Source organism: Spinacia oleracea, chromosome 5, assembly GCF_020520425.1.
Source record: "Spinacia oleracea cultivar Varoflay chromosome 5, BTI_SOV_V1, whole genome shotgun sequence".
In the NCBI taxonomy this organism is placed as follows: domain Eukaryota; kingdom Viridiplantae; phylum Streptophyta; class Magnoliopsida; order Caryophyllales; family Amaranthaceae; genus Spinacia; species Spinacia oleracea.
In genome coordinates, this window is record NC_079491.1 from 16,962,573 (window position 1) to 16,977,333 (window position 14,761).

General features: G+C 35.9%; 1 protein-coding gene across 1 annotated transcript; it reads right to left on the reverse strand.

Moving 5' to 3' along the window:
* Positions 1-7,337: 7,337 nt before the first annotated feature.
* Positions 7,338-14,374, reverse strand: LOC110786001 (palmitoyl-acyl carrier protein thioesterase, chloroplastic). Its single transcript, XM_021990509.2, has 6 exons — positions 13,810-14,374; positions 10,755-10,888; positions 10,547-10,660; positions 8,512-8,689; positions 8,228-8,296; positions 7,338-7,721 (listed from the first exon to the last, which is right to left on the reverse strand). The coding sequence occupies exons 1-6, from the start codon at positions 14,212-14,214 to the stop codon at positions 7,485-7,487; spliced, it is 1,137 nt and encodes a 378-aa protein (XP_021846201.1). The 5' UTR covers positions 14,215-14,374; the 3' UTR covers positions 7,338-7,484.
* Positions 14,375-14,761: the final 387 nt, after the last annotated feature.

The window sequence follows — 14,761 nt, forward strand, 5'->3', positions numbered from 1 at the left end:
AAGGAACTGGACCATTCCTGATGTGCTCTTCCTGTTAACTAGATCACCTCTGTACCTCGTTTGATCTACGCTTTTACCTTCTTGATCCTCATCTAGCCTTGTGGTTGTTCCCATGGGTGTATGATTGCTTTTTGCTGACTCCATTCCATACTTCTTTATGAGATCCTTGATATGTTTCTGTTGGTGAATCATGATTCCTTGTTCCGTTTTCTTAATTTGAAGACCTAGGAAGAAGTTTAGTTCTCCCATCATGCTCATTTGAAATTCTTGCTGCATTAAGTCAGAAAATTCTTTGCAAAGATCCTCATTAGTAGCACCAAATATAATATCATCAACATATATTTGTACAATTAATATGTCTGTGTCTCTTGATTTAAGAAACAGGGTTCTGTCAACCTTACCTCGATTGAATTTATTGTCTAAGAGAAAATGAGAGAGACGTTCATACCAGGCTCTTGGGGCTTGTTTTAATCCATACAATGCCTTGTCTAACTTATACACATGTGAGGGATATTCTGGATCTTCAAATCCAGGTGGTTGTTCCACATAAACTTCTTCTTTAAGATATCCGTTTAGGAACGCACATTTTACATCCATTTGATAGAGTTTGAAACCCATGTATGAGGCAAATGCTATGAGTATGCGTATTGCTTCCATTCTAGCTACTGGGGCAAAAGTTTCTTCGAAGTCTATCCCTTGTTGTTGATTGTACCCTTTGACAACCAATCTGGCTTTGTTCCTGGTTATAGTTGCATGTTCGTCTTGTTTGTTTCGGAATACCCACTTTAATCCTATTACTCGATTGTTTAGTGGTGTGGGCTCAAGGTGCCATACTTTATTCCTTTCGAATTCATTGAGTTCCTCCTGCATGGCAATGATCCAATCAGAGTCAGTTAGTGCCTCTTTATAATTTTTAGGTTCAATCATGGATAAATAAGCATAGAAAGCACAAAAGTTTTTAAGTTGTGATCTCGTTGTTGTTCCTCGTCCTAGATCACTAATTATTTGGTTAAGTGGATGTGAGCTTTGATGTTTCCAAGGTCTTGGTTGGAATGGTGTAGTGACTTCTTCAGTAGGCTGCTCCTCTTGTCCATTTGGCTCTGTATGATCATCAGCTTGTATCTGTTCCACTTCAGTTGTGCCTCCTTCAGGTGTTTCGTCATTCTGAGCTTGTTCTTCTATTTGAGAAGTTTTTCTTATTTCTTCGTCTTCTGTTTCTCTTGTAAGTCCTAGTTCAAAGTTTCCATCAGTGGCTGTACCTGTAGCAAAGTTTTGGGAGTCAGTTTCATCAAATATAATATGAATGCTTTCTTCCATACACATGGTCCTCTTGTTGAATACTCGATATGCTTTGCTGTTTGTGGCATATCCTAGGAATATGGCTTCATCGCTTCGTGCATCAAATTTTCCCAGTTGATCCTTTCCATTGTTGTGGACGAAACATTTACATCCAAAGGTTCTTAGATGTGTTATTGAGGGTTTTCTTCCTTTGTACAGTTCATATGGGGTTTTATTTTTGATGGCTCTAATTAGTACTCGATTAAGTATGTAGCATAGAGTATTTAGAGCTTCAGCCCAAAAACTTTTGGGGAGTCCACTAGCAATCAGCATCGTCCTTGTCATGTCTTCAAGAGTTCGGTTCTTTCTTTCTACCACTCCGTTTTGTTGAGGTGTTCTAGGAGCAGAGAAATTATGATCTATTCCTGAGTTTTTACATAGATCGTCAAATCTTTTGTTTTGGAATTCTGTACCATGATCTGATCTGATGTGGACCAGTTTATGATTGCTTTGTCGTTGGACTTTAGAGGCGAAGGCCAAGAATTCTTCAAATGTTTCTTCCTTGTTGGCTAGGAAAATTACCCATGTGTATCTTGAGAAGTCATCCACAATCACTAGCACATACTTCTTTCCACTCCTGCTTTGAGTTCTCATTGGTCCACATAAATCCATGTGGATCAGCTCCAGTGGTCTTGTTGTGCTGATTACTCCCTTAGATTTGAAAGATGTTCTAACCTGCTTTCCTTTGATCCAGGCATCACAGGCTGACAGTTTTGCAAACTTTGTATTCGGAAGACCTGTGACTAGATTTTTCGAACTTAGCTTGTTCATTAGAGAAAAACTAGCATGACCAAATCTTTTGTGCCATAACAATGGATCATCTTCAATAACACTGAGACAGGTCAGATTGGAGTGAGGAACAGAGTTAAGGTTGACCACATATGTGTTCCCTTTTCTTTGTCCCTCTAAGATTACTGCTTCAGTGTTACTGTTGATAATTTTACATTTATTCGAAGAGAACTTTGCATAATTTCCTTTGTCACAGAATTGAGAAATGCTTAACAGACTATGTCCTAGACCTTCAACCAAAAATACATTATCGATGGAGTGAGACTTTGACTTACCGACCTTACCAATGCCAATAATGTTACATTTCTTATTATCGCCAAAAGTCACAGTTCCACCTTCATAGGTCGTGAGTGAGAGAAATCTGTTTCTATCTCATGTCATGTGCTTGGAACAACCACTGTCTAGGTACCATGTGTTGTTCCCCCTCACTTCGACCTGCATAATGAATTTAGTTAGAGTTTTTAGGAACCCAACATAGCTTGGGTTCCTTGCTTGGAATCAAATCGCTTTTCTTTACCCATTTAGTCTTGACGAGATCGATATTCTTTTCCAAGCCCCTTTGGTTTTTAGGACATGAGACTCTATAATGACCAATTAGACCACAAATGGTGCAAACAATATCACTGTAAAGATCTACTCTGGTTTTTCTATGGTGACGTTTTTTGTGGTTGAAACCTAAACCTTCGGTGCGTTTGGTTCTAGCTTCCTCTATCCATTTTGGTGTTCCTTCTATTCTGTGTCTGGTCTTTTTAGCTAATTCTCCCTCTAGGTAGGTTTTTTCTTGGTGGACCTTGACTAGATCTAGTTGAGTTTTTTCTAGCTCCTTTTTATAGAGAGTTTTAGTCTTGGAAATTTCTAGATCAATCAGTTCTTGTTTTAGCCAGGAATTCTCGTTTCGCAAAGCCTCGTAGGTTTCTTTTATTTGAAGGTTCTGATCAAACAGGCTGAAGAAACGGTTGTCAATATCTATGTTGGTGATTTTTGTCCATTCTAATTCTTCAGTGAGTTTTTTAATGGTAGACTTATGTCCCTTTTCAGAATCTAGTTTTTCTTTTAAGAGATCCTCATAATCGCATGTGAGACAAGAAAGTAAGTCAAATAGTTCTAGTTTAGACATAGAATCAAGTTTGCTTTTAATTTCAAAAAGACTTGCCTGGAATTTGTCTGACTCAGAATCTGAACCATCTTCTTCATGATCAGCTACAAGACACAGGTGAGCAATTTCCTCATTTGGTTGTTCCTGTTCTTCATCTGAGGAAGAGTCACCCCATGCAGCAATCATAGCTTTCCTCACGTCCGTCTATGAAAAGGAGTTTCTGTTGTCTCGGAATCTTTCTTTGGGAGTTTCTTTTCCTTTTTCCTGTTCCCATAGTGGGCAGTCCCTAATACGGTGTTCCAAGTTCCCACACTTGTGACATCCACTGTCAGTTTTGGAGAATTTCCTATTTGGTTTGCCTCGATGATCTCCCTCTTTGTAGTTCCTAAACATCCTTCTGAACCTTCTGGCAAATAGAGCAGTTTCCTCATCTTCCTCTGAGTTTTCATCATTTTCAGTTTTTAGAGCCAGTGCATTGTTTCTTGGGTTCTCAGAGGTTCTAGCATTTAGTTGTAGCTCATGGGTTAAGAGAGATCCAGCCAGTTGTTCCAGGTTGAACTTTGTAAAGTCCTTAGTTTCCTGTAGGGCAGTAACCTTGGCCATCCAAGGATCTTGAGGAAGACTTCTTAGTACCTTTCTTACTTGTTCCTCAGGAGTTATGATTTTTCCCAGAGAATTCAGTTCATTGATGATATTTGTGAATCGAGTTATCATGTCCTGAATTGATTCAGAAGTCTTCATTGAGAATAATTCATATTGGTGCATCAGGAGATCAATTTTTGATCTTTTGACTTCGTTTGTTCCTTCATGGGTAACTTGGAGCAGATCCCAAATTTGTTTTGCATTTTTGCAACCCATTACTCGATTATGCTCGTTTGGACCAAGCCCACAATGAAGGATCTTTACAGCCATGGCATTAAGCTCAAGTTTCTCGTAGTCTGCTTTGTCAAATTCTGTTATAGGTTTAGGAACAGTTTCTCCAGAGGTGGTCAATTTGGTGACTTGGAAGTCTCCTACTTCAATGACTCTCCAAACTTGGTAGTTTTCAGCCTTGATGAAAATTTCCATCCTATTCCTCCAGTAGGAGTAGTACTTTCCACTAAACATGGGTGGTCTTTGGGTAGAGTACCCCTCTTCCAGTTTCTCCGTAGTATTCATTGTTCCAGAATCGTTTTTCCCGTCAGAGTTACCTGCAGTAAAGGGTTCTGGCTCTGATACCAATTGTTAGTTTCGTGGAGTTCCACAAGAGGGGGGGTGAATTGATTTTTTGCAGTTTTATAAATTATATGCGATAAGGAACAGAAATAGCAAAATAGAGCAAGCACAATTTAGCGTGGAAAACTCTCTAGGCCCAATAGAGAGGGAAAAACCACGGCCCCTTTGGGGACTTAAACACTTCTACTAATTAGGCAAAACAACTCAGTTTCTTTACAAGACTAATCTACTCGGGCCACAATCTGTAAATCACCTCAGATTACAGATGACTAGGAACAACCCCACGTTGTTCCCTTCTCCCTATGAAACAATCCCTCAATTGTTCCAACTCACTGATCTCTCTTGAGATCTTTCACTCTTGCTCTAGTAAGCCTGACTCAGGCTTAACATACATCAATTCAACTTTAATGAAATACAGAATAAATAAAACTAAAGTAGATACGAAGATACAAGACCTACCAACCAATACTGCTCTAACTGGGAACAGGAACAGACTCTTAAAAATAAAGACTTTAAAGGTGATACCTGAAAGCTCCGGTTAATGCTTATGAGTCTGTTAAAAAACTACGAGGAGGTCTTTTGGTATATTTATAGTGATTCTGTGATTTACCCTAGAATCCTAGACTTCCAATTCTAATCAAATTAGGACTCTTCTAAAGATAGATTTCTATTAGGAAATAATTTAATCTTTAAACGAGTTTTACACCAATTTGGATTCTACTTTCCATATACCTACAGATTTCAACTTCTCCTCGAACTCTGCCAAAGATTATCATTAACCACTAATTTTGGCAAATTAAATTCTTTTTAATACGGATAATCATTTGGACTTAAACCTAGTGTATTCTGCTAACTCTTAAGAACTCAGGTGATAACATGACTCTTTAAAAACTTTGTTCCCAGACTCAGCAGTATGTTTGATATAATAACCTTGTACCTTTTCGTATTTACCATATACTTTCCTAATGTTTCATAGAAGCTTAATTCTTGCAGCTTCATTTGTAGGCCTTGACTTTGTCATCTTATTCTATTGCTGCTTCACGGATTAATCTGACTTGTTCTCTTTCCTTCAAGGCTGCTTCATTCTTATCAATACAAATTGAGAGTAGCTCTTTCACTTATAGACCTGTCATTCTAGAATGTAGAACGTAAGCACAAATAAGCTTGTCATCATCAAAACTCAGGGATCAACAGGAATACAATACTCCGTTTTTTTCTGAGGGTTTATTAAACTACTCTGAAGAAAAAAAATTGACATCATATTTTTTTTAAATGATGATAAAGATCGCAACATTTAATTGTCGCAATCTTATGTGTCGGAGTTTAATTGGTATATGTTGGCGCCACGTAGGCTATGCGTCATCGTAATATTTTAACCATCAATTCAATATTTTACTATGAAAAAATGTAAATTAAGTAGTCGATATAAAGAAGAAAATAAATTAGAATATTACGATTTTTCTACCTTTTTTTGGAAACATGTATAATAGGTTATATAAGTTAAATATTTTAGTTTCCAATTTAAATCATGACACATAAGCATGTCACGTCATCATTGTGACATGGCTTAAATGTCGTATGTTGCAACCTTTATCATTTTCGTATTTTTTATTTGTTGCTATATGACATACTACCTAACACTACAAGAATTTGTATCTTTAATGACAATCTAATTACGACGGGTCAAAAATCCCGTCGCAAAAGCCTTTTGCGACGGGGCTAACAACGAATCAAAGACGGGAGCAGCAACCGTCGCAAATGTCTTTTACGACGGGTTAACGACGAGATTTTCCATTAACGACGCTCCCCTTTTATGACGGGTTCACGACAGGAAATCCCGTCATTAATCAACGATTATTGGTCTTTAGCAATGTGATTTCTCGTCGTTAATGGTAAAATTTCTTGTAGTATAAGTTTTATTTATTTGTTGTTGTATGACATCGTATTTTTTTTTATGTGTTGCCATATATAGAGTTATAACCAACTATGGATTTTTTTTTTTGATTTGTTGCAAGGAGAAACTAGTCATTTTACTCCGTTCTATTGGACTTATTTTGACTGAATTTATATTATCTGAACTTATTTTATCATAAAAAACTTATTTTATCTGAAATAAAATTATTTGTGTGTGAATGTCTGAAAAAGCTTATTTTACTGAACTTATATTATCTGAACTTAATTGAAAGTTAAAATAAATCGAACAGAACATATCCGTAGTATTAGTTGATATTATGAAAATTCACTATGGAAACAAATGTCATAAGCATTTTCCTTTTGTTAAAAATGAATACCACGTTTCCTCTCTACTTCCTTTATATTGCTTTTCATCTCCTCCCATCCATCATTTCCTTTTCACTCTCGTTTTCTTTTTATAAGTAATTGTTAGAATAATGTCTTGAATCGGTCAACCCCTTTACTGCAACCCTCCAACACGGGGATTTGTTTAGGGTTTATTTTCTGAGTTTTTCCGCATCTATCTAAAGAGTAGTATATAAACTCTCTAGATCATAACCTAGTTGTAATCTGTAATCTGTACTCCTCAAGATCAATAAAACTTTATTTCCCTCTGCCTCTAGACGTAACTAACACATTGTTAGTGAACCACGTTAAATGTCTGCATTCTTTATTTATGTTATTTAATTTTTCGTTCCATCTGTTATAACAATGACTCTTTTTTGTAAAGAAACCAATAAAGTAAAACTATTTTGCATAATGTTTTCCCTTTAAATTCGTTTCTGCATTGAAAATGATTTTTGTTGAAACAAATGAAGCATAAAAGCATTGAATTAAATTGTCAATATGTCCTTTAAAAAAAAAAAAAATTTGTCAGTGTGTAGATCTTGCAGTAGTTGTATAATAGAGACAAATTATTTATGAAAAAATTGAAATAATGTTGGAATTGTTAAAACAATTTGGTCTCCTTAGTTTATGATCATGAATTAGGTCACACAGATAGCCTTATCTGAAAAAAATCCAGAGGGGATAACAAATAAAATAGAAAATGAATAAAGTGCATCTCCATTTAGGTAAAATTTAAGATGAATTCTTAAGTTTCTAACATAATTTTTGGAACCCATTTAGTTCTAGCTCGAACAATCTCTGCTTTGTCATCTTGCATCCGAAGAAGATGAGTGCTTTCTATTTCTTGTGAAATTGTAGTGAAAGGAGCGCCATTTATCATAGTCGTTAAGGATTCAAGCACATTGGCTTGCCTACATTCACGTCGATATTCTAGTGTCATGCTCGTCATGTCACAATCTTGCAACACATTCAATGGCACACTCTGCAAACAATTTCAAATTTTGGTTAACCTTTCTAAGAAACATTAAAATCGTGAATTAACATTCTCTAGAATTTCCCTCCCACGTTTTCAAGCCTTAGTAAGAGTATCATCCATGTGTTTGAAGTTTTATTATAATACATCAACCGTTTCTTTTTAGTTGCAACACTTTGCTTTTCACCCATGTTAATGCATAACTTGAACAATTAATACGAATCTAACAAGATCCCACATAAATATGTTTTTTCTTAAAAACAAAGTGTTGCAACTACTTTAGAAGGAAATAGTAGGTAAGATGAACGACCCTAACTGAACCATCACCTATTACAGATTAGTCAGCTCGGCTAAGCAGATTTAAGCTTAAGCTACTTTCAAGTATTTTGCAGCTGACAGAGCTCGGCCATCCACCAACTCCACCAACTCATGTTGGTTTTACATGGTATTTCTCAAACATAACTTTCCTAAGAAAAACATAATTATAGCTAGAAATTCAAGAAAAATAAAAGTACCTCCAAAATCCAGCCAATGTATTTAACGTTGTTAACATGCTGGTTAGCATCCATATCGTTCCATCTAGGCTGCATTCATAACCAACAAACAAATTAATTTAACCATGAAAATAAGGCTATGTATGTCAAAAAAAAAAAAAAAAAAAAAGAATAGAAAAGAAAATAAGGCTCTGTTTGCCGGTAGTATTTGAGTAGCGAGTAGTGTTTTTCAATTTCAATTATTGTTAAATAAGTTGTATAACATGAATAAAACCATTATTTTAATGAAGATGAAAATAACTTACGGCTAAGCCTGATTGGATAACATCAGCTTTTTGATCAGTGAGTTTGTTGATTTTCTGAGTATCATCATCTCCATTAGCAAATACATATCGATTCAAGTAAAAGGGTTCCACCTCCTGTCGAACTTCTCCTGGAATTTTTGATAACTTTCTTGTTTCTCTGTTCATTATTACCCATGTACTACAAATACATGCCAACCAACAAAAACGTACCAATCAAATAAATTAGACAAAAAGGAAAAAAAGCTCACAATACTAATAAGTTGTTCATTGACAAATTCATCCGTCAGACTAATGCATTTATTCAGAAATTGAGAAATAGTTTATAAACAACTAAGGGGGCGTTTGGTTGGGGGTTTTCAGGAAAGGGAAAGGGAATGGACTGATATCATTCCCTTTGTTATTGTTTGTTTGACATGTTTCACCATTCCCTTTACCCAATTTCATTTTTGGGTTACCCCAAAAACCTTCTACCTTGATTCCCCACCCCCCCTAGACTTTTCCATTCCCATTCCCCCAACACTCCAAAAAAACGTTGACCACCATTCAATTAACCTTGACCACCTTATAACACCCAAAGGTCACCTGAACCACCAGATAACCACCTGCACCACCCCCACACGAACATCACCACTTAACCACCACTACCCGAAACCACCCAAAACCACCTGAAAACACCCCCTTACCCACCCACCACCTGGAACCACCCAAAAACCCACCAACACCACCCGAAAACACCCCCTTACCCACCCCCACCACCCGAAACTACCCAACAACACCACCCGAAACCACCCAAAAACCCACCAACACCACCCGAAACTACCCCAAAACCCACCAACACCACCCGAAAACACCCCCTTACCCACCCCCCACCAGCCGAAACTCCCCCCTGACCCACCCCCACCAGCCGAAACCACCTCCTGACCCACCCCCACCACCCGAAACCACCCCCAGATCCGCCACCATCACCACCCCGAAATCCACCCCAACCCTAAAAACTTGAAAAAAAAACAAAAATTAGAATGAAAATTACCTTTTTTGTGCAAATCATGTCTTGAAATGGTCAAATTCGGCTATGAAATCTTCAGATTTGAGGATTTTATAGTCGAATTAGAACATTTAAACATTAAATTATCCATAAAATTGTGAGAAGATAAAAGTAGAGGGAGGGCGACGGAAGGAGGGCGGCGGAGGAGGAGGCATGGCGGCGGATGGAGCAAGTTAAGGTGGTTGGTTGGGCGGCGGAGGGAGGGCGGAGGTCGGGTGGGCGGCTGAGGGAGGGGAGCAAGAGAGGCATTGGGGGAGAAATGAATGGAAAATAAAAAAAATCATCCCAAACAACTTTTTAAATCAAAGGGTTTCATTCCCATTCCCCTTCTATCCCATTCTTGATTCCATTCCGTTTACCCCGTGTGAACCAAACGCCCCCTAAAATTAAAGGGGATTAGGTGAGTCTATGTAGGGGCATGAATGGTATGACGTGCCCTATTAAAAGTCTGGATTTAAAACCTTTAGGCTAAACTCTGCGTTTTAGGCACATTTCGTACTTGGTTAGTTAAAATTTAATTTTGGTCTACATTACTCCGTATTGATTAGTGGCCCATATGGCCCTAATAACCAAAATCGAATCTAAACCGAACTAATTCGGTTTTCATTTTTTGAAACCGAATCCAAATCAAATAACATTTTAATCCAAACCAATCCAAACCAGATTTTTAATTTTCAGTCCAATTCAAACCATAAAATCGAATTAATTTTCATGGGCTTTTCATCTGGGCCAATATTATACCTGTTTTTAGCCGATTTTCGGCCCCATATTATACTTTTTAGTCAAGTTCGGTTTATTCGGTTTCAAACTTTTCAGTCCAATCCAAACCATAAAACCAAATTTTTTAAAAATCTCAGTCCAAACCGAACCGAATAGAATAAAAAACCAAACCCAATTTCTTATTCGGTTCGGTTCGGTTCAGTTTTCGGTTTTTCTCACCAAACTTTCACCCCTATGGGCTATGGAGAGGTATGAATAATTAAAAAATACCTTGTTGCTCTTGTTATGATATCTTGAGTTCTATAATCACGAATTATCCAATCTCTTCGCATTCCATTTTTCCCAGCTGCATCAACCCATGTATCGATTTCAACTACATCTCCCCTGTGCAATATGATTAAAGTGAGTTCTTTTTTCTGCTTGTATCCATTAATGGCATGGTTCAAGTTTCATACCAAGAGTTAAAAGAGTATCATACCAAGAGCTATATTTGGTTACTTGAACATGTACGCGGGTTACAACCCATATTAGATTCCTAAGGCTCATCTCTCGCGTAGCACCAAACCCATTTCCTGCGAGTCCTGAGCCTGTTACATGATTTAAAGCCGTCTCCTACAAATATATCAATATTTATCAAGTTATAAAAAGTAAAATGCTAAAGAGTTACCCATTATATTTGGTGCGAATGAGTCTTAAAGGCAATAAAAATAACAAATGAAAGTGGAAAGAATTGAATCAAAGACCTATTGTACACAGACCCCCCAATATTAACCACTAGACCAAAACCCCATTAATAAAGAGTTAGACAATATAAAATGTCCAAAATTTCACTAGTTGCTACAGAAAAAAGAAGAAGTGATAGTCCTTATAATTTTATATGTACTATGTATAATTACTTCTTCAAATTGATTGCAATTTGTAGTATCTATTAGGCCTTAGCTGAATAAACTCGATCACTCAGATGTCAGATCGATCATGTTGGATATAAAGCAAAGAGTTAGTTTTTAAACTCCACCATTTTGTGAAAAATGGGTTTGTTCCACATTGGTATAATTGTAAAAGGATGACTTTGAAGCCTACTATTTAATGTTAAAATGGTTATCCCACATTGAGAAAAAATGATATTTTCTTTAGTTTAAATAAAGTAGTAAGCTTTATTATGTTTGAAGTAGACTAGAATGAGGCATTCCCATACGCGCTGCCGCCGTTCGACCGTTTCGTGGCACGTGCGCGGTGTGGTGGGGGCCACCTTTTTTGGGCCAAGTTGTAACGGATAGTCTAGCATTTATGACACATATCAGTTACAAAGTCCACTTCGTAACTGTCGCTAGATTTACGAAAACAGCTCCTTGATTCTCGTTTCCGTTTTGATTGCAAAATTAAACTTCAGATTTTCAGCTTCAAACGTTTTGAATTATGGAATTGATTTCTGATTTCGGTTACAAATGATGCTGCCTTTATAAATCGGTTTTGGTAGCTCATTTGAACACACCGAAAATATTCTCATTCTCCTTCTCCTCTCTGTTTTCCAAACCTTATTATTCTGAGCAAATTATGAGTTCCAAAGTTTGTTTTATTTGAGTGCACATTAAAACGAATTGATGTGTAAAATTTTGGGGGGCAACGCCTATTTCGATTGCACCGTTGTCGTGGTGAATTTTGCTTCTAAGACAGTGTTCTATAGCACGTCACAACTTTGTATACATCAAATATTCGGCCCACATTTTCTTATCATTTTCGGATTTTACAGTCTTATTTCCTACATATCAGTCTAAATATCAAGAAGATAAGAAGCTTAATTAGTTACAAAAGGTTTTGCGCGCACAAAGTGTACAATAAATTTATTGTACACCAAGATAACTTTTACTCATTTTTTAGTACCTTTAACCTAGTTTTGATTAACTTTTATATTAGTAAAAAAAAGTTGATAGATAAATATTTTAAAGGGTTAAATGAATAATTTTATATATTGTTAGTGATTTTGAAGAAATAAGTTTTATTAAAATGAAAAAAAAATCACTAAAAAATACTCTCTCCGTATTTATTTAAGGGATACACTTGCCTTTTCAGGCCGTATTTATTTAAGAGATACACTTGCTATTTTTAGTAACTTATCAACCCAACCATCCAATTAAATAATACATCTAATTTACCCTATGACCCACCATTCTATTAAATAAATAATTTCATAAACCCACCCAACTTCCCACCCCCCAAAATGACATGGTCCCCTCTTGTTTAATTATTACAATATCTACCCAACCCCACTTGCTTTATTATTTTATTTCATTCAATTCTTCTTCTTAATACCCGTGCCCGGCCAAGTGTATCTCTTAAATAAATACGGAGGGAGTAGATAACTTATATATATATAAACTTAACTTTTAAGTATTTTGAGTTAACTTTTACTCCGGTGTACAATATTTATTGTACAACCCTTGTAAATAAAAATTTGTGAATTAGTTATTTTCATTGTTTTTCTTTTTCTCTTAATTATTCCTCTTGACAGAGGAACCTAGCTAACTAGTTTGGCTAAAAACGTCTTGAAGGGAGCTTTGTTTCCTTTTATCAAAAAAATTAAAAATAAAAAAATAAAAAAAATTGAATTGTATCTAAATAACAAGACCCGATTTTAACCATATTCTAAAAAAAATTACTTATTGCCTTAAGTAATACGGAGTACTACTTCGTACAGTATGATACCGTATCACTTGGTTCTTATAGGCCCAATGGACCACAAATTGATGTAAATGACTCGATTTCTAAATGACCATTTGAATGTCTGGAACACAATCTGCACCACCTCCTCGCGCGGTCGTGCCCCATATATACCGCGCTGGTATAATTAGGGAGAGCAAACTTACTTTAATTATAATTGTGTTTGCACACCTTTAATTTATTCCTAATTACCGTTCTAAAATTTCTGATTTTTCATGAAATATGTGGAAACAAGTGAACATAATAATTTTTTTTTTTTTTAAGGGAGTATGATTACTTCCTCTGTTTTTTAACTTGTATAATTTGATGTTTCACGTTTATCAATGCAAATCTTTTGCCATTAATATTTTTAATTATGCATTAGAAAAATTATAAAAATTAATATTTTGAATATACATATCTAGACAAATCTAACAAAATTCCACTTTGATATATAATTCATTATGTATAAATCACAAAAAAATGATAAAAAAAGGGTGTGTAAATAGTGTAAAATTACAAAGGTTACAAGTAAATACCATTGAAAAGGCTTAATCTAGCAAATTTTTTCTATGGTCAGATTGGTAACTCAAACGTAGTACTCCCCCGTCTATAAAAGATTGCTCCGTAGCAAAAAAATCCGCATGAGTTGGTAGTATGGGCTCATGAGGAGAGAAATGGAGAGAAAACAAGAGTGGAAAGTTTACCAAGGTATGGAGCTAACTTAAAAAGACATCCATAAAAAGTATATGTGGCAATCTTTTAGGGACGGATGAAGTAATATCAATGAGAAAATGAAAAAAAAAAAAGTTCAAGAAGTAAAGATTTGTTCAAACCTGTAACAGATTCATTAGCGTTTCCATTGTAGCAGTCTTATCTGGACCAATTTCATAAGATCTTATTATAAAAGTTTGTTTGTATACAAACCTTCCTTCCACAAACTTCCCTAGCATACATGTGTGCGCTAAATCATCCTCATTATTGTTGATCACTTCACTCTTCTTCAAACCAACGTACGACGTCGTTTCACCAACACTAGCACCATTGATCTTCTTCCCATTTATCACGTCTACATTCGGACGAATTCTGCTGTATAATCCGAATGATCTCGGCTTTTCTGAACGATATAATCCATTTATATGACAGTAAGTTTTATTTAGAGCTTCAATATTTTTCTTACTAGGATGGAAAAACTGTGTTTTTACAAGTTCAAAGCTTGTGCTCTTAGAAGCAATTGTCATATTTTAAGTTTGTTTGAAAGAATTGGAATTATTTTGTGTATGAAAATTTGTTGTAAGAGAGGCAAAAATTGGGGGATGTATGGATGATGAAAATATTGGTGGGAAAATCATGTCAAAATGTAAGAAATGTTAATGAAAATAAATGACAAAGAAGGACAATATAGTAAAAGGTTTTAGGTAGTTCAAAAATGTTGAACAAATATGATTTTTAGCTCAACTACTATATTGAGTTGGAGGGAAATAAAACAAAGGCTGTTTACTATCATGACACGCTAATGTACGAGAAATTACGTTATATCGTAGTACCATTTTCATTTTTCTACGAAACTACTTAATTCGGGCCACGCCTATTGTTTGGTTGAAATATCATGCCCCCATTTGATAATTTGGGATTGACCAGAGTGTGCTTTTTGGTTAGGTCAGACCCAATTCCAAAACATTAGTGTAGACGTGCAGGTGCAGTGGTTGCCCAAAGCCCAATTTTAAACATTTCAAGATGTGTTGAATTACCGGGCCAAAACATTCTACCCGAGATTCTTCAATAAAA